This window comes from Cetorhinus maximus, chromosome 10 (assembly GCF_964194155.1).
Source record: "Cetorhinus maximus chromosome 10, sCetMax3.hap1.1, whole genome shotgun sequence".
Taxonomy (NCBI): domain Eukaryota; kingdom Metazoa; phylum Chordata; class Chondrichthyes; order Lamniformes; family Cetorhinidae; genus Cetorhinus; species Cetorhinus maximus.
Genome location: NC_135888.1, coordinates 49,707,522 through 49,727,025, shown reverse-complemented (window position 1 = coordinate 49,727,025; position 19,504 = coordinate 49,707,522). Strand labels below are relative to the sequence as shown.

Genomic DNA, 19,504 nt, shown 5'->3' with positions numbered 1-19,504 from the left:
GTGGGAGTGAGGGGATGTGTGGTGCGAGTGAGGGGTTTGTGTGGTGGGAGTGAGGGGTATGTGTGGTGGGAGTGAGGGATATGTGTGGTGGGAGTGAGGGATATGTGTGGTGGGAGTGAGGGGTATGTGTGGTGGGAGTGAGGGATATGTGTGGTGGGAGTGAGGGATATGTGTGGTGGGAGTGAGGGATATGTGTGGTGGGAGTGAGGGATATGTGTGGTGGGAGTGAGGGGTAGGTGTGGTTGGAGTGAGGGGATGTGTGGTGGGATTGAGGGGTACGTGTGGTGGGAGTGAGGGGTACGTGTGGTGGGAGTGAGGGGTACGTGTGGTGGGAGTGAGGGGTACGTGTGGTGGGAGTGAGGGGTGCGTGTGGTGGGAGTGAGGGGTGCGTGTGGTGGGAGTGAGTGGTACGTGTGGTGGGCGTGAGGGGTACGTGTGGTGGGCGTGAGGGGTACGTGTGGTGGGAGTGAGGGGTACGTGTGGTGGGAGTGAGGGGTACGTGTGGTGGGAGTGAGGGGTACGTGTGGTGGGAGTGAGGGGTACGTGTGGTGGGAGTGAGGGGTACGTGTGGTGGGAGTGAGGGGTAGATGTGGTGGGAGTGAGGGGTGGGTGTGGTGGGAATGAGGGGTACGTGTGGTGAGAGTGAGGGGTACGTGTGGTGGGAGTGAGGGGTACGTGTGGTGGGAGTGAGGGGTAGGTGTGGTGGGAGTGAGGGGTGGGTGTGGTGGGAGTGAGGGGTAGGTGTGGTGGGAGTGAGGGGTACGTGTGGTGAGAGTGAGGGGTAGGTGTGGTGGGAGTGAGGGGTAGGTGTGGTGGGAGTGAGCGGTAGGTGTGGTGGGAGTGAGGGGTAGGTGTGGTGGGAGTGAGGGGTATGTGTGGGAGCGAGGAATGGTGTGGTGGGAGTGAGGGGCTTTGTTATGGGCTCTCTTGCTGTTAGTATGTGGCACAGTGTAAGGGGCTACAATCCTCCAGTCAGATTGAGGAGTGCCACTGGTGGGCTCGAGTTAGTAAAACTATCAAGATTCAAGCCGAGGGATTGCTCCATACACTACAACACTGAGTCATTCTTCACTGAGCGAGATGACAAGACAAAGAGCAGGACTCCTGCTACAATCACCAGGATACAGATGACAATGAGGACTGCCCAAGCACCAAGCATCTGGACTTTCCAGGTACCAGGATCTTCAGCTGGTATCATGTTTGTGAGATTGAGCATGTAGCCCAGTGCCCATCCGATGGTGTTGCCCCCAGCCTGAAATAGGGAAAAAACAAGAAGGATGGTCAGGGGCAATGCAGCAGCAGTGAAGACAGCAAATCAGAATAGGAGGGTGGGTTTCAGGGGAAGAGAGTGACAGAGAGAAAGAGACAGAGAGAGACACCAAGAGAGAGAGAGGGAAAGAGAGAGACAGAGACAGAGAAAGAGAGAAAGACCAAGAGAGATTGAGACAGGGACCCTGAAAGAGGCAGAGAAAGAAAGATCGACTGAGAAAGAGAGAGGCAGAGAAAGAGTGAAAGACAGATGGAGACAGAGAAAGAGAAAGAAAGAGAGCAATAGAGAGAGACTGAGGGGGGCAGAGACAGAGAGAGAGTGAGACCCCAAAAAAGCGTCAGACAGAGACAGACCAAGAGAGAGAGAAAGAAGAGACACACGCAGAGCGGAGTCATCCCAGGTTTGCATTCGGTGCGGTAGCCAGCGGGAGAAAGGCCGTTTTACCCACCAGCCACAATGGCGGCTTTTCACACCGTATCGCCCCGATCCTGCCTCATTAATTATGCTGTCCTGGGAAACGCCATTTCCATGGCAGGCGGGCCCCCATTCGCCCACCAAGCCATCAAAGAAGAACCAAGAACAAAGAAAAGTACAGCACAGGAACAGGCCCTTTGGCCCTCCAAGCCTGCGCCAATCATATTGCCCGTCAACTAAAACATTTTGCACTTCCGGGGTCCGTATCCCTCTATTCCCATCCTATTCATGTATTTGTCAAACTGCCTTTTAAACACCACTATCGTACCTGCTTCCACCACCTCCTCTGGCAGCAAATTCCAGACACTCACTACCCTCTGCGTAAAAAAACTTGCCCTGCACATCAGCTTTATAGTTTTCTCCGCTCACCTTAAATCTATGTCCCTTAGTAATTGACTCTTCCACCCTGGGAAAAAGCTTCTGACTATCTACTCTGTCCATGCCACTCATAATTTTGTAAACTTCTATCAAGTCGCCCCTCAATCTCCGTCGCTCTAGTGAGAACAATCCGAGTTTCTCCAACCTCTCCTCATAGCTAATAACCTCCAAACCAGGCAGCATCCTGGTAAACCTCCTCTGCACCCTCTCCAACGCCTCCATATCCTTCTGGTAATGTGGTGACCAGAATTGCACGCAATATTCCAAATGTGGCCTAACCAAGGTTCTATACAGCTGCAGCATGACTTCCCAGCTTTTATACTCAATACCCCTGCCAATGAAGGCAAGCATGCCATATGCCTTCCTGACTACCTTATCCACCTGCGTTGCCACTTTCAGTGGGAGAAAAGCAGTTTTACCCACACACACACACACAGACACACACCTCGCTGCTTCATCACGCTGGGCGCCATATTTAAAGTGCAGCCGCGCGCACACCTCTCAGTGCTTCCAGCCCAGGACTGCTGCACGAAGACATGGCCCAAAAGGCAAGAAGACTGCAGCCCCCAGGTTTCATGACGCGTCCCTCGAGCGTCTTTTGGAGGCTCACGTGATGTCCTCTACCCCCCACTCTGGCCGCAGGATGGGCAGCAACATCACCAATCCAGCTTGGGAGGTGGTGGCAGCGGAGGGGTCAGTGCCAACGCCCTTCAAAACAGGACAGCCACCCAGTGCCACAAGAGGGTGAATGATGATCTCTGTTCCACCAGGGTAAGTCTCTCTTTTCATCACTCTCAACCCACACACTCACAAACCTATCACACATCCACAGGGATCTCACTCACTGCCTGTTCAAGGGACATCACCATTCACTCTCTCACACTCACTGTCATTGTCCTCATCCCCGTCCATGGGACCACTCACCACCCACACAGGCCAGGCACACTTATCATCTGGCCTGGCAGGTGTCCTGCTTACACTTTCTTGATCTCTATCCATGCAGGATGAGCTGGCACACAACAAGAGGGAGAGGTCACACCTCAGGCAGAACACCTGAAATCAAGGTAATCATGGACTTTGAAAACAGAGTCATCCAGCTGGCCGGCAAGAATTTCGGCCGGTCCTGTGCTGATGGTGAGGTCAGTGCTGCTCTACCAAGTGAGGATCCAGCAGTGCAACATCCATCAGGCAACCATGCTGTGAGTGATGTGTCCTCTTTCACAGGCCACTGCCATGCACCAATTATCTCCCCTTGCTTCCGCAGGCACATCTGGGAAACAGCTGACGGAGTCCACGACCCAGGGTCTCCAATCAATCCCTGAAGAAACCTCTGAAGATGAATCTGGAGGCACCCTCCTTGAAGTCCCGTCACAGCGCTCACCCACACCTTCCACCAGCGCAGAGACACACACCTCGGTGGGACCTAGCTTTAGAGTAGCCTCGGGATCACAGTCTAGTGAACACATCGCACTGTCTGATCCACAGCGGCAGGGACTTCCCAGGTCCCCGGCACTCAGAGCACTGCTGGAACCAGAAATCTGCTGAGTCTGAGTCAGATGACGAGCCTCTGGACTCTTTCATACTTCAGTTGCTGGAGCTGCAAAGGCAAGCTTGGGAACATCGGGAAGGGATGTCTGCTGCACTCCTCAGATTGCAAGGCATTATGGAGGAGTCTGTCCGTCTTCAGTCTGAGGTGATAGCGCTGGCATACCAACACACTGAGGCTGCCATGGAGACCTTGGTCCAGGACCTCACTCCTGCACAGCTGCGCGGGCTTAACTCCAACGCTGATGCCATAGTTGGCCTCCAAAGTGTGTACGTGAGAGGGGTGCTGGGCAGCTCGGTCTCACTCCAGCTACCCCTTCCGCTCGCGGAGTCAGCCAGGGGCCCTCGGGCAGCCATAGGGAGGAGGATCAGCAGGTGCACACTCCGGGGCCATCCACGCAGGGGGCTTCGGGAGTGACCGGCCCATCCGAAACCCCTCTTCCTGTGACCTGCACAGATCCAGCTTCACAGGCCGTGGAGGGTGCCACTGCCACACAGCAGGACCCCAAAAGCAGGCCGGGGCCCTCCAAGTCTCGGCTCTCCAGGGGACGCCCGCCAAGGTCATCACAGACAAGGAGTCACAGTCAGCAGGCTGCCTCCACCTCCGTTGTGGATGTCTGGGGAGCACCAAGACATAGCAGCAGATGATGTAGTTGCATAGCCTGGGCCTGGATGTTAATCGCTTATACATTATGTTCACTATTATTAATAAATTCCCAAGACTGTCTCCCTGCCTATGGCTCCTTGTTCTGATGAGCGGTGTTCGTGTCACTCAGATGTGAAACCTTTCTGCACAAGATAAAAGGTAGGTGTCTCAGTCCAGGGCCACTTCACTGTGCCCTGTGCGGCCTTCAGACCACAGCGATGGTCCAGCCTCACACTCCCTGGACACATTAGTGATGCCTGCGCCTTGGCAGTGCTGGTCATTGCTGTCAGAATATAGTGGGCAGATGCCACAGAGTTCTCTCATTCTCTCTGTGAGCTCTCAGCACCTTTAAGGTGGGGCTGGCCCCCATCACACCAGCATCTGCGACCAGTGATGCTCTGCACCAACTCCTGAAGGGCTCAGGTGCTGAAGGAGGACAGAGGATCAGGTGCTTCTAAAGTTTCACGGCTGCGTCTCTATGATATGACCCTGATCACAGAGTGCAAGTGAGCTGCCCTCAGGCAGACAGGAGTCAGACATTCTCAGAGGCTATGTGAAGATCTATGGAGTATCCTTACTGCATGTGGTCATCATTCTCCACAAATATAGCAGCTATGAGGGCCTCCTGAGCGTGCCTGCCTTGTATGGCCTCATCGCTGTCATCTTCGCCTTCGAGGACCTCCTCACCTTCATCAACGTTGATGCTCTCCTCATCGGAGGTGACCTCCAGCTCCTCCATCTCCTCTTCAGCCAGCTCCTCTCCCCATTGCAGCACCAGGTTGTAAAGGGCGCAGCAGACAACGATGATGTGTGATACCCTCTGTGGACTATATTGCAGGGCTCCACCAGAACGCTCCAGGCACCGGAACCTCATTTTCAGCATCCCAATGGTCTGCTTCACCAAGTTGCGTGTTGCAGCATGAGCCTCATTATAGTGTCGCTCTGCTGTAGTCTGAGGCCACCGCACGGGTGTCATCAACCACGTCCTCTGGGGGTAGCCCTTGTCCCCTGGGAGCCAACCCTGCAGCCTCTGTGGATCCAGGAAGACATCAGGGATCGGAGACCAACTGAGGATGTAGGAGTCGCGCACACTCCCTGGAAACCGTGCTCAGACCTGCAGGATGGGTTTGTGATGGTCATACACCAGCTGCACATTCAGTGAGTGGAAGCCCTTGTGGTTGACATAGTTGACCGTGTGTTGCAATGGAGATCTGAGCGCCAAGTGAGCGCAGTCGATGGCACCCTGCACCTGTGGGAAACCCGAGATCTGGACAAATCCAATTGCTCTTGCATCCTGGCTCTCCTGGTCCCTCACAAAGGTGGCATCCATGACCTCATGGATGTATTTTTGGGTGGAGGCTTGTGAAATCCCACAGAGGTCACCTGTGGAACCCTGAAAGGAGCCACTGGCATAGAAATTGAGCGCTGTGGTCACTTTCACAGTCACTAGTAGTGGATGCCTCCATGTCCACATGGTGCCAAATCCTACAGAAGGTGGCAGATATGACTGACCAGTTCCCTAGACATGCGCAGTGTTTGGCGACAGTGGTTCTTGGTCATCTGCAGGAATGAAAGGTGGCATCTATAGTCCCTGGGTCTAGCTGGCGCTGACCAGCGATAGCTCGCTGTGGCCCTTCATCGGCATGTGCAGGAGCCCCAGCCACCCCTTCTTCCTGAGGGTGCTGCTTCTCCCTCTGCACAGCCAGGCATCTCCATCGCTCTCTTCTCCGTCGTCTCCGCTATGCCACAAGGCATACAACTCGGTCACCAGGCTCCATGCTCCTGATGTACTCCTCCTGCAGGATGAAAGAGAGAGATGCGTGGGTTAGCATGGGTGTTCTACGAACCTGCCTTGGTTAAATCTGAAGGCCCTTAATGCATCCTGGAGAATGCTGGCCACCACTTGGATGGCCAGAGTTTAGTGCGCTGCATGGCTGCCCGAAACCCCACCCACCTCTGCCCCACTCCACCCGACCGATTGGCCTCAGCTTTGCCCACTGGACTGCACACTGTGCTCTCAGCTCAGGTGCAGGCATTCTCCTAACCCACACTGCAAGGCTGCACTGTTAGCTTGAACCATTGGGGAGACTGGTCGAAACTGGGATGCTGACATTGTAAGGGGCTGTGAGCATCTCCAGCAGTGACTGCTCCATGACTAGCTTTAGCAAGGAGATTGTACAACGTGCCCAGTCGTCCAACTATTCTTCAGTCCACTAAAACGCTCATTATTTTGCAGTCTGTGCTCGAGGGGTGAAAAGCTCTGGAGCATTTAGTGACACTTTGATGCCTGCATATTGCTTGAGTGGGCAGATAAGCTAGAGACCCGACTCCAATCATATCAATGTGGCTGTGCTTTGAACTGTCTCAGCTGCAGAGGAATGGTTACTTTATACAAGGTTTCCCTGACGCATGGCCACTTCCCTCCCCCCCACACCGCACGTGCTTGTGTGCCACCATCAACAAAAGGGCAGTCCTTGACCCCCACCCAACTCGCCTCAGCCACAGGGCAGCCCTCTTCCTCCGCCCAACGCACCTCAACCTTGAAGTCCAAGAGGCGGCCCTAGCAAGCGCTGCACACCATTACTGTGCACTTACATCGAGTTCCCTTCGTAGTGCGGCTCACCAGGTGCACGCCTTATATATGCTGCTGTGAAAAGCCACCGTCCTCAGACCATCCAGCCGGGGGGGATAATTCCGGTGGGATTGGCATGATGATATGCTGATTTTTTACAATGGGGTTCCCGATGTCTGATAGCGAGAAATGTGGCCGGTCATTGATGGGCAGAGCGGAAGATTGCAAACTGGTTTCACGATGTCGTGAATCTGATTTTTGGCCTTTTTGCCATATTGTCTGCTTGTGCTGCCGAACACATCTGATGCCAGCGGGCACGGAAAATTCCACCCACAGAGACTGAGAGAGAGAAAGACCGAGAGAGAGAGACACACAGAGACCCAGAGAGAGAGAGAAAAATAGGCAAAGAGGGAGTGAGTGAGCGATATGGAGACACAGAGAGAGGGGTAAACAGACAAAGAGAGAGAGATAGAGCAAAGGGGAAGAGATGGAGCGTGACAGGGAAAATAAGGGGCAGAGACAGATGAATACAGAGACTGTGGCAGAAATAGGAAAAACTTAAGAGATTGGGAAAGACATAGAAAGATAGTGAGCAAGGCAGTCAAAGAAAGACAGAATGAGTTAAGAACTCAAATAGAGGAGAGAAATGGAAACAGACAGACCAACCAAAGGAGACAGATGATAGAGTGAGACACCTTATGTGAGAAACCAACAGAATGAGGAAAACAGAAAGGCGGAGAAAGACAAAGAAAGACAGAGAGAGAGGGAAGGAGAAATGATAGATGAAGGGTAAATAATCCCTGCAAAAAGTCAGAGAGACCGTGAGGCAGAGAGAGCAATTGACACAAATGAAGACAGAGAGAGAGAGTCAACAGGCAAGTTACAGCGATGTCAAAGGTTAAACTCTGACCTTTTTCTGGAATGCGATATTTTTAAATGTTTCGTTGTTGAATTTGTAGCCTCTGGTTGTCAGGATATGAATGTAGGAAGCAGTTGTGCAATAATCCACGAGTCTTTTCTCTATCACATTGGGTGCCATCTCCTTCAGCTGCAGGAGAAAGGAACAGAGTTAGAATCATCACTGGAATACAGGACTGACCATTCAGTTAGAGCAGACATAAAGATCAGTCCTGCTGCTCTTCAGTGTGGACTGGACACAGGGAATGAGTGCAGCCCGGCCTGGGCTGGATACTGAGGCACAACCAAGGTTGGCCTCAAGAAGTTTCACATGAGGTCAGCAGGCAGCAGGAACCGGCTGGGCTTCCCAGACAGTTCATTGGCAATGGTCCTCGGAAAGTCCTGGGAGGAAGTCTGGAGCAGAAGGTGGGGGGGTGGTGGGTGGTGTGGGGAATAGAATACGAGGAGGGAGGGAGTGATTGGGAGAAATTAATGATTAAGGAAGAGAGTGGGCTGATCATGAGAGAGAGCGAGGTTTGGGAAAGAGGCAGAGATGGTTTGTGAGTGAAATGGCATTCTGGCGAAACAGAGGGGTCGGGAGAGAGAGGGGTTTTGGGAGGGGGAATGGACTTGCGAGAGAGAAAGGAGTTTGAGGGAGAGAGAGTATTGGACAGTGAGAGGATTAGGAGACGGAGAAGGATAAGAAGCAAAGAGGGGTTGGGAGAAAAAGAGGGAGTTCAGGAGAGCAAGGGGGTGCAGGAGGGAGAGGGGGTGCATGGGGGAGAGAGGGTGCAGGAGGGAGAGAAGGTGTAGTGGGGAGAGGGGGTGCAGGAGAGAGAGGGGGTTCAGGAGAGAGGGGGTTCAGGAAAGGGAAGGGGTGCAGGGGGGAGAGGGGGTGCAGGAGGGAGAGGGGGTGCATGGGGGAGAGAGGGTGCAGGAGGGAGAGAGGGCGTGCAGGAGGGAGAGAAGGTGCAGTAGGGAGAGGGGGTGCAGGAGGGAGAGGGGATGCAGGAGGGAGAGGGGATGCAGGAGGGAGAGGGGGTGCAGGAGAGAGAGAGGGTTCAGGAGAGAGGGGGTTCAGGAAAGGGAAGGGGTGCAGGGGGGAGAGGGGGTGCAGGGGGGAGAGGGGGTGCAGGGGGAGATGGGGTGCAGGATGGGAAAGGGGTGCAGGAGGGAGAGGGAGTGCAGGAGGGAGAGGGGGTGCAGGAGGGAGAGGGGATGCAGGAGGGAGAGGGGATGCAGGAGGGAGAGGGGGTGCAGGAGAGAGAGAGGGTTCAGGAGAGAGGGGGTTCAGGAAAGGGAAGGGGTGCAGGGGGGAGAGGGGGTGCAGGGGGAGAGGGGGTGCAGGGGGAGATGGGGTGCAGGATGGGAAAGGGGTGCAGGAGGGAGAGGGAGTGCAGGAGGGAGAGGGGGTGCAGGAGGGAAAGGGGTGCAGATGGGAGAGGGGTTTTGGAGGAGAAGAGGATTTCAGGGAGAGAGGGGCGTGAGACAGAGAGGATTGAGAGAAAGAGAAGGATAGATAGCGAGAGCATTCAGGAAATGGGGATGAAAGGAGCAAAGCCTGTGTGATGGTTTCTGTTCGCGTCTCTGTTATTTACAATCACCTTTTTGAAGTCCATCGAACAGATGATATCAGCTGCTTCCTTCAGTTCACTGGATGATGTAATTCTCTTATTCAAAGTGTCCTCCAGGAAATCCAATGTGTAATAGAATGCTGCAAAGGCCTGGTCACAGAGAAGAGGCAATATTATCAGATTAACGGTAATCACCAGCTAAAGTGAATTGATAATACCTCAGCTGTAACAGAAGGAAATCCATAACAGGATTAAACAGAGTGCAGAGAATTGAGTTTCATTAGAAAGTGTCTCACGCTGGGGACAGAACTCTGTACAGAACCAGGGTTTGTGAGAGAAACATACAGATCTAGTTAGCCTGAGCATGGTCCCGGGCAGGTACAGCACGGGGTTAGATACAGAGTAAAGCTCCCTCTACACTGTCCCCATCAAACACTCCCAGGACAGGTACAGCATGGGGTTAGATACAGAGTAAAGCTCCCTCTACACTGTCCCCATCAGACACTCCCAGGACAGGTACAGCACGGGGTTAGATACAGAGTAAAGCTCCCTCTACACTGTCCCCATCAAACAGACCCAGGACAGATACAGCACAAGGTTAGATACAGAGTAAAGCTCCCTCTACACTGTCCCCATCAAACACTCCCAGGACAGGTACAGCACGGGGTTAGATACAGAGTAAAGCTCCCTCTACACTGTCCCCATCAAACACTCCCAGGACCGATACAGCACGGGGTTAGATACAGAGTAAAGCTCCCTCTACACTGTCCTTATCAAACACTCCCAGGACAGGTACAGCACGGGGTTAGATACAGAGTAAAGCTCCCTCTACATTGTCCCTATCAAACACTCCCAGGACAGGTACAGCACGGGGTTAGATACAGAGTAAATCTCCCTCTACACTGTCCCCATCAAACACTCCCAGGACAGATACAGCACGGGGTTAGATACAGAGTAAAGCTCCCTCTACACTGTCCCTATCAAACACTCCCAGGACAGGTACAGCACAGGGTTAGATACAGAGTAAAGCTCCCTCTACACTGTCTTTAAATACATATTCCGCCTTTATATAGAAAACAGCAAGAACAGTTGCTGTCACTGGAGAGAACATCCCTGCTCTTCTCCAAAATGATATGATAGGGTCTTTTAGATGACTGGGAAGACAGATGGGACCTCGGTGCCATGGCTCACCTGTAAAATTAATAAATGATTTCACTCTACGGGTTCCTATGAACAGTTTCCAAACAAATCATCTCTCGTTCCTGGAGAACTCAGGGTTATCTGGGAGGGTCAGTAACCTTGAGTGAAAGATGGGCTGTAGGAGATTCCTGAAGGGAATAGGAAAGCCAGGAGGAAAGCAGTGACAGGTGAGAATGCCAAAGGGCACACTTGAGACACTACAGTAATGGTTATTAACCCAAGCTAGAGTGGGTATGAGGAAAGATCACTGATGCAAATTTGGGAGGAGCAGAGCCTTCGCACAGGGGACATGCATTTGGTTAAGATTTCTTTGTAACAGAGGACAATATCATGAGAGAGGGGACTAAGCGATGAGGATAGTGAGCCCAGAATGCTGGCATACAAGGGTGATGGATGCCTGCCATTCTGAGCTGGGCGTGGACACAGAGCTCTGCATTGCCTACAGGACAGAAGGGTAAGGGGGCAACAGATGAAAAGTTTGGATGAGTTTGAAGTTTGGATACTTGCTCCCATGTCCCATGGGTTACCTCATGTTCCTGCTGCCTGAGTTACATGGTTAAAGTTAGACTATCTAATCAAAACCTCATCAACTTTTTTGAGGAGGTAACAGAGAGGGTAGACAATGTGAGAGGTTCGAAACATGAGGGATGGAACTACAGTTGAAATCCACATGGGGTAAGTTGGAGATGGAGACAGTCACTGAGGAAGGAAATATGGCTGTTAAAGTGAGTTTTCAACTGAAGTTCCATTCCTCATGTTTCGAACCCACCCAGGATTACAGGTATCTCCGGGATATACAACACTCCTCGGACTGCTGTTCTCATCGAATCCTGAGATCTACACTCAGTGCCATGCGCCGCCACATGAACACACTCGACCTCTCCCTCCAGCAGCACCGACACACCCTATTTCTCAGCTGTCCTTGCCCCCAGTTTCATTTTATTCTTTGTCTCATCTGACACCTCAACAAGAAACTTTGTCTCTTTCTTTTTGGTGCAAAGGAACGCAAGCTCCAACAACTCATCGACACCAAGACCCATCCAGGACCCTCCACCCCTGCCCGTCCCTCTGTCCCACCCCGTCTTCCAATCCTAGCCCCGGCTGTGTATTCACAATACCCCCTGACTTCCCCTCTCTGACGCTGAACATTCAGTGCTCAGCAAAGGACTCAGTTTCATACCCTTATGCCCTCATCTCAATTAATTTCGGGCTCGGCACGATGCTGAACTCTTCTTCCGCCACCTTCGTCTCCGTGCTCACTTCTTTGGGCAGGAGTCCTCTCCCCGTTCAACGGATCCTTTTACCCACATCCAATATTCTCCCTCCACCTGGACCCCTCCCTCTGGATTCTTACCTTATCTTGATCTTTTCATTGAGAACTGTCGGCATGACATTAGTCGTCTCAATTTCTCTGCTCCTCTCACCCACTCTAACCTGTCTCTCTCTGAACTTGCTGCACTCCGTTCTGTCAGTTCCAACCCTGACATTGTCATCAAACCTGCTGACAAGGGTGGTGCTGATGTTGTCTGGCGCACTGACCTCTACCTCGCAGAGGCTGAGCGTCAACTCACAGACACTTCCTCCTACTTCCCCCTGGACCATGACCCCACCACTGAACATCAAGCCATTGTTTCTAGGACTGTCACTGACCTCATCTCCTCTGGAGATCTTCCCTCCACAGCTTCCAACCTCATAGTCTCCCAACCTCAGACAGCCCGCTTCTACCTCCTACCCAAAATCCACAAACAGGACTGTCCCAGCAGACTGATCATGTCAGCCTGTTCCTGCCCCACAGAACTAATTTCTTGCTATCTTGACTCCATTCTCTCTCTCCTTGTCCAGTCTCTTCCCACCTACATCCGCGATTCCTCTCACACCCTACATCATATCAACAATTTCCAGTTCCCTGGCCCCAACTGCCTCCTCTTCACCATGGACGTCCAATCCCTCTATACCTCCATCCCCCACCGGAATGGTCTGAGGGCTCTCAGCTTCTTCCTCGAACAGAGGCCTGAACAATCCCCATCCACCACTACTCTCCTCCTCTGGCTGAACTTGTTCTCTCGCTGAACAATTTCTCCTTAAACTCGTCTCACTTCCTCCAAATAAAAGGTGTGGCTATGGGTACCCTCATGGGCCCCAGTTATGCCTGTCTCTAGATATGTGGAACATTCCTTGTTCCAGTTCTGCTCCGGCCCCCTCCCACAACTCTTTCTCCAGTACATCAATGACTGCTTCGGTGCTGCTTCGTGCTCTCATCTGGACCTGGAAAAATTTATGAATTTTGCTTCCAATTTCCACTCCTCCATCATTTTCACACGGTTCATCTCTGACACTTCCCTTCCCTTCCTTGACCTCTCTATCTCAATTTCTGGTGATAGACTGTCCACCAATATCCATTACAAGCCTACCGACTCCCACAACTACCTCGACTACAACTCCTCACGCCCCACTTCCTGTAAGGACTCCATCCCATTCTCTCAGTTCCTTCGCCTCTGTCGCATCTGTTCTGATGATGCCATTTTCCAAAACAGTTCCTCTGACATGTTTTCCTTCTTCCTTAACCAAGGCTTTCCACCCACGATGGTTGACAGGGCCTTCTACCATGTCCGGCCCATCGCCCACGCATCTGCCCTCACACCTTCCTCTCCCTCCCAGAACCATGATAGGGTACCCCTTGTCCTCACTTATCACCCCACCAGCCTCCGCATTCAAAGGATCATCCTCCACCATTTCCGCCAATTCCAGCATGATGCCACCACCAAACACATCTTCCCTTTACCCCACCGGCGGCATTCCGCAGGGATCGTTCCCTCCGGGACATCCTGGTCCACTCCTCCATCACCCCCTACACCTCAACCCCCTCCCACGGCACCTTCTCATGCAACCGCAGAAGGTGCAACATCTGCCCCTTTACATCCCCCCTCCTCACTGTCCAAGGGCCCAAACATTCCTTTCAAGTGAAGCAGCATTTCACTTGCACGTCCCTCAATTTAGTCTACTGCATTCACTGCTCCCAATGCGGTTTCCACTACATTGGAGAGACCAAACGCAGACTGGGTGACCACTTTGTGGAACACCTTCGGTCTGTCCGCAAGCATGACCCAGACCTCCCTGTTGCTTGCCATTTCAACACTCCACCCTGCTCTCATGCCCACATGTCCGTCCTTGGCCTGCTGCATTGTTCCAGTGAAGCTCAACACAAACTGAAGGAACAGCACCTCATCTTCCGACTAGGCACTTTACAGTCTTCCGGACTGAATATTGAGTTCAACAATTTCAGATCATGACCTCTCTCCTCCATCCCCACCCCCTTTCCGATCCCCCTTTTCCCAATAATTTATATAGGTTTTTCTTTTCCCACCTATTTCCATTATTTTTAAATGTATTTCCATCCATTGTTTTATCTCTACCTTTTAGCCTATTTCGATCCCTTCCCCCCACCCCACCCCCACTAGGTTTATCTGTACCTTGCTCGTCCTGCTTTCTACCCTTAATGTCACCATTAGCACATTTCTTAGCTAATATCACCACCGTCAACACCTCTTTGTCCCTTTGTCTATGACATCTTTTGGCTATCTCCACCTATCACTGGCCTTCTATCCAGCTCTACCTGTGTCCCCCACCCCTCCACACACACACACACACACACACACACACACTTAAACCAGCTTATATTTCACCTCTTTTCTATTTTTCCTTAGTTCTGGTGAAGAATCATACGGACTCGAAACGTTAACTGTGTTCCTCTCCGCAGACGCTGTCAGACCTGCTGAATTTTTCCAGGTATTTTTGTTTTTGTTTAGGATGGATTGCTAGTTGGCTTCAAGACAGAAAGCAGAGAGTGGGAGGAGACGGGTAATTATTCAGAGTGGCAGAAGGTGGGAAGCAGTGTTCCACAAAGATCAGTGCTGGGACCACTGCTGATCACAATTTACATTAACAGTCCGGACTTTGGAATCAAAAATACAATTTCTAAATTTGTGGATGACACCAAATTGGAGAGGGGATGGTCAATACTGAGGAGGACTGCAACAAATTACAGGGGGACATTAATAAACTTGCAGAGTGGGCAAATACTTGGCAAATGAAGTTCAACACAGATAAATGTGAGATGGTACATTTTGGTAGGAAGAATAGGGAGGTCACTTGTTACTTGGAAGGCGTGGGCCTGGGTGGGGTAGAGGAATAAAGGGATCTCGGAGTACAAATACATCACTGAAAGTTGCTCCACATGTTAGCAAGGCTATAAAAAAGCAAACCAAGCACTAGGTTTTATTCTAGAGGGATGGAATATATTTAAGGCTGGGGAAGACAGATTTTTGGTCTCTCAGGGAATTGAGGGATACAGGGAGCGGGCAGGAAAATGAGGTTGAACCCCTCAATCTGCTATGATCATACTGAATGGCAGAGCAGGATTGACAGGCTGAATGGTCTACTTCTGCTCCGAACTCTTATAGTAGGAAAGTTATACTAAACCTGTATCGAACCTTGGTTAGACCCACACCTTGAGCATTGTGCGCAGTTCTGGTTCTGCCATATTATGAAAAGGATACAGAGGCACTGGAGAGGGTGCAGAGAAACTTTACAAGGATGATAGCAGAAATGTGTGGGTATACCTATCAGGAAATGACTGACAGGCTGGGTCTCTCTTCAAAAAGGAAAGTTGAGGGGTGATCTAATGGAGGCCTATACAATTCTGAAAGGTTTTGAAAGAGTGGATACAGGGGGAATGTTTCCTCTTGAGGGGAAGAGCATAACTAGAGCCCGTCAATATGAGAGTCCACCAAGAAATCCAAAAGGGAATTCAGAAAAAGCTTCTTTACCCAGAGAGTGGTGTGAATGTGGAACTCGCTACCACAGGGAGTGATTGAAGTGAATTGTATGGATGCATTTAAGAGGAAACTAGACAATCATGTGAGGGAGAAGGGGATGGATGGTTACGATGGAAGATTTAGATGAGAAAAGATGGGAGGAGGCTCGAGTGGAGCAGAAACACCAACGTGAATTGGTTGGACCGCATGGCCTGTTTCTGTACCAATATGTAAACTAATGTAAAATTACCAGAAAGCTGCCGGTAACCTCGGGCTGATATACGTTGTTGAAGGCACAGTTGCTGTGGGTGCATGGAGTAAAGCTGAAGATGGAGCTGACAACTTTAGAACACTCGTCTGGGTTTGAAGAGCCTCTGAAAGTTACGGTACTCTGAGGTAAATAATCTGGAGCACTCTCATTAGCAGTGCACCAGCTGCCGAATATAAAGTCCTGTGAGTAAGTGATGTTGTAGCCCTTTGGCATGCATGGGTTGATAATGTCACTCTTGTAACCTTGGGCCTGAGGAAAGAACAGAAGGACTGAGAAGTAATTAGACTCCTGACTACAAAATCAAACTCCATCAATCCCACTCACCCACCCTCTTCCATGTCCCTCGACCCCACCTACACACCCTCACTCCATACCCCTCAATCCCACCTACTCACCCTCTCCCCAAATCCCCCAATCCACCCTCTCCCCAAGTCCCCCAATCCCACCCCCTCCCCATATCCCACAATCTCATCCTCTCCCCAGATCCCACCCCCTCCCCAAATCCCATATCCCTGAACCCCACCTACCCACCCTCTCCCCATATTCCTTAATCCCACCTACCCATCCTCTCCACATATCCCTCAATCTCACCTATCCACCCTCCCCCATTTCCCTCAATCCCACCCCATATCCCTTGATCCCACCTCCCCACTCTCACTCCATATCCCTCAATCCCACCTACCCAGTCTCACTCCATATCCCTCAATACCACCTACCCACCCTCACTCCATATTCCTCAATCCCACCCACCCTCTCCCCATATCCCTCAACTCCACCTACCCAACCTCTCCTACATCCCTCGGTCTCACCAACCCATCCTCACTCCATATCCCTCGATCCCACCCACCCTTCACTCCATCTCCCTCAACCACACCCACCCTCACTCCATCCCTCGACCCATCCACTCTGCCCCCATATCCCTCGATCCCATCTACCCACCCTCTCCTCGTATCCTTCGATCCCACCTACTCACCCGTTCCCCATATCCCTCGATCCCACCTACCCACCCTCTCCCCATATCCCTCAATCCTACTCACCCTCTTCCCATATCCCTCAATCCCAATCCCATGCTCTCCCCAAATCCCACAAACCTACGCTCTCCCCATATCCCACAATTCTACTCTCTCCCCATATCCCACAATCCCACCCTCTCCCCATATCTCACCCTCTCCCCATATCCCACCCCCTCCCCAAATCCCACCACCCCACCCTCTCCCCATATCCCACAATCCCACATGCAAATTGCATGAAATCCTTTAATGAAAGTATGGAACGCTTCACGAATTTGCGTGTCATCCTTGCGCAGGGGCCATGCTAATCTTCTCTGTATCGTTCCAATTTTAGTATATGTGCTGCGAAAGTATAGTGTCTTACCAACATCATTTTCGAGAACACTTTCTTCATGACCTGGTCTCTCCCATAACAGAGGTAGCTATGAGTGTACACTTTATAGTCATGGCCATATAGACGTAGAGAGAATTCACTTTTAGGATCATCTATCTTCTCTATAGTGGGTACGAAGGAGATCTGGGTAGATGCTCCTCCTAGGTCCATTGCCCCCACGGTACTTTTCGCTGGCTTAATCCAACCTCCGAACAATCCGCACTGTAAAGTAAAGGAACATGATTCATGAGATATTTGTGTTACTCAGTCTGACACAGGGAACAACACAGTCGACACTGTGGGGTAGGTGGTGCACAACATCTGAAATTGTCCTTTTCTTCAACATGCTTCATCTCCAATTGGAAGTTGAAAGTGGAAGGTAACAATTTGCAGGAACAGAAAAAGTCTATTACAGATAGTCAAAACCACCTTGGTATCAATAGCAATCCCACATCCCTCCTATCCAGCTTGCAGAAGTGTGGGAAAGGGACAGCATACATGGACCTTATGGGAAGTGTGATGGTTCTTGCCTGTCTAATGGGTGAAATGATGAGGTTATGTTGACTATCTGCTTCACCCCAACTATTCCCATTTCTTATGCTCTCACCATCACAAAGATGCTGCTTTAACTCATTGCCAAGCAGTATTCCTGGGCTGTCACCTGTTGCTGTGTTTCCTTTTCTCTGGGAATGGATGTGTGTTGGGTAATTTCCATTCCACTTCTTCTTGAGTTCTCTGTCTGATTGCAGGTCTGACCCACAGCACCATGTCCTGCACCATGGGTAGGGCAAGGAGGCAGATCCTGAATCCACCCCACCCAGAACAGGGATCAATCCCGGTGCTTTTGGCATCAATTGGATCCACCGGCCATTTGACCAACAGAGGTGACCAACCCTGACAAGGAGTTTGAGTTGCTATGGCAGCATATGCTTTTACATGCATGTTGCCTCTAGAGCTATAGATAGTGATGATGAAGGCTCTGATTTCTTTCCATCACATGGCTGATCAGGAACCTATCCTATTCTTATAGAGTGTGCTGGATTTACAAGTTGATACTCAACCTGTTTGGCCACGTTATGAATGCACCTTCCTTGGCCATCAAGTCCTGGAGTGGGACTTGAACCCAGAGCTTCTGGTTCCAAGGTCTGGACTCGACCCACTGCACCACAAGACCTCCCTCTTCCATTCCACCTCCGGGCAAACAAATTATCCAAGTGAATTCTCTCTTTAAAAAAAACTATAACTTCCTGTTTGCATGAATCCAAATGAGAGGGTGTTATGACCCAGCAGTTGGTGAAGACTGAATTATTTAAAAATCCCAGAGGGAAACTTTAAACAATTGCCATAACCAGTATTTTCATTTGGCATGTTTGAGATGCAACTCTGTATTCAGGCATAAAACCACCAGTTCTCAGGAGGTTTTTATATCAAACTACATGAGACATTTATTAATTTACACAAGTGAAATATATACAAATGGCTACAAATTACTACGATCATAACTTTTAACAAATTCCCAAACTAATCTCCATTAAGGCAACAGCAACCCATAGACTTAACCAAACACTAGGCAAAGCATTTTCACCTTACTAATTCAAAATGAGGTTCTTTTCACTTTGGTTCCTTTGCAGACAGTTGTAGGCTTACAGTTGCTTTGATCTTACATTGCCTCTGTCCTGCACACACGAAACTGCTGAAGTTATACCCAGCACTTCTCTTTGAATGTAAATTCTCATTGTATCACCAGCCTCTTTGAACTCTACCTCTTCTAACAATAAAACCCCTTTCATAGTGCCAATTTTATTAGTAATATAAACATTGCTTGGGCTCTACTAGCTCGGTGCCAGATTTCATTCCCCTTCTTAAATGCTCTATTCAACAAAATGCAAATGCAGTCTAACTGCATCAAAGCACCCAGGCTAACTGGTTTTAATCCAATTAAGACACACCCATTGACTAAAGCTCTATTTAAAAAAAAAAATCCAACAATATTATATACATTAGTAGCTTCATGACGGAGGGCATGGTATCAGATTAATACCTCTACACCCAGAGGACCCAGTAATGGTACTCGCAGTAACAATAACTCTACTGCAGTAACAATAACTGTATTGCCATGAACTCTACACTTTGAAAAGCTTGTATTTGTGAGTTCTGCCTTCAGTCCAAAGAGAAACTAAGTTAGCACTGGGAAAGAAATTTTTCATTGGATTTGTTAGCTGTCAGATCATCTCTAAGAAGTGACCTGTGACTTGACATTGCTATGGAGGAGAGGTGAGAAACCAAAAAAGGCAAATCATCGAATGGTTGCAATGCAGAAGGAGGCCATTCAACCCATTGTGCCTGTGCTGGCTTCCTGAAGGAGCAATTTTCCTAGACCCCTTCCCTGCCCTTTCCCCGTAGACCTGCACATTTTTCCTTTTCAGATAATGATTCAATTCCCTTTTGAAAGGCTCGATTGAACCCCCCACCCCACCCGG

General features: G+C 50.5%; 1 protein-coding gene and 1 non-coding gene across 2 annotated transcripts in view; both read right to left on the bottom strand.

Moving 5' to 3' along the window:
- Positions 1-257: 257 nt before the first annotated feature.
- LOC144685681 (ectonucleoside triphosphate diphosphohydrolase 2-like) overlaps positions 258-19,504 on the bottom strand; it is a 57,366-nt gene continuing 38,119 nt past the window's right edge. The window contains exons 5-9 of the mRNA XM_078550465.1: positions 17,016-17,246; positions 15,621-15,890; positions 9,387-9,506; positions 7,796-7,933; positions 258-1,252 (exon numbers count right to left, since the gene is read on the bottom strand). Of these exons, the coding sequence (XP_078406591.1) occupies positions 1,049-1,252; positions 7,796-7,933; positions 9,387-9,506; positions 15,621-15,890; positions 17,016-17,246 (963 nt within the window). The 3' untranslated portion in view covers positions 258-1,048. The remainder of the gene's footprint in view (positions 1,253-7,795; positions 7,934-9,386; positions 9,507-15,620; positions 15,891-17,015; positions 17,247-19,504) is intronic.
- On the bottom strand, positions 16,903-17,005 carry LOC144686162 (U6 spliceosomal RNA). The gene has a single exon (XR_013577861.1). It is a non-coding gene; the product is annotated as a U6 spliceosomal RNA (small nuclear RNA).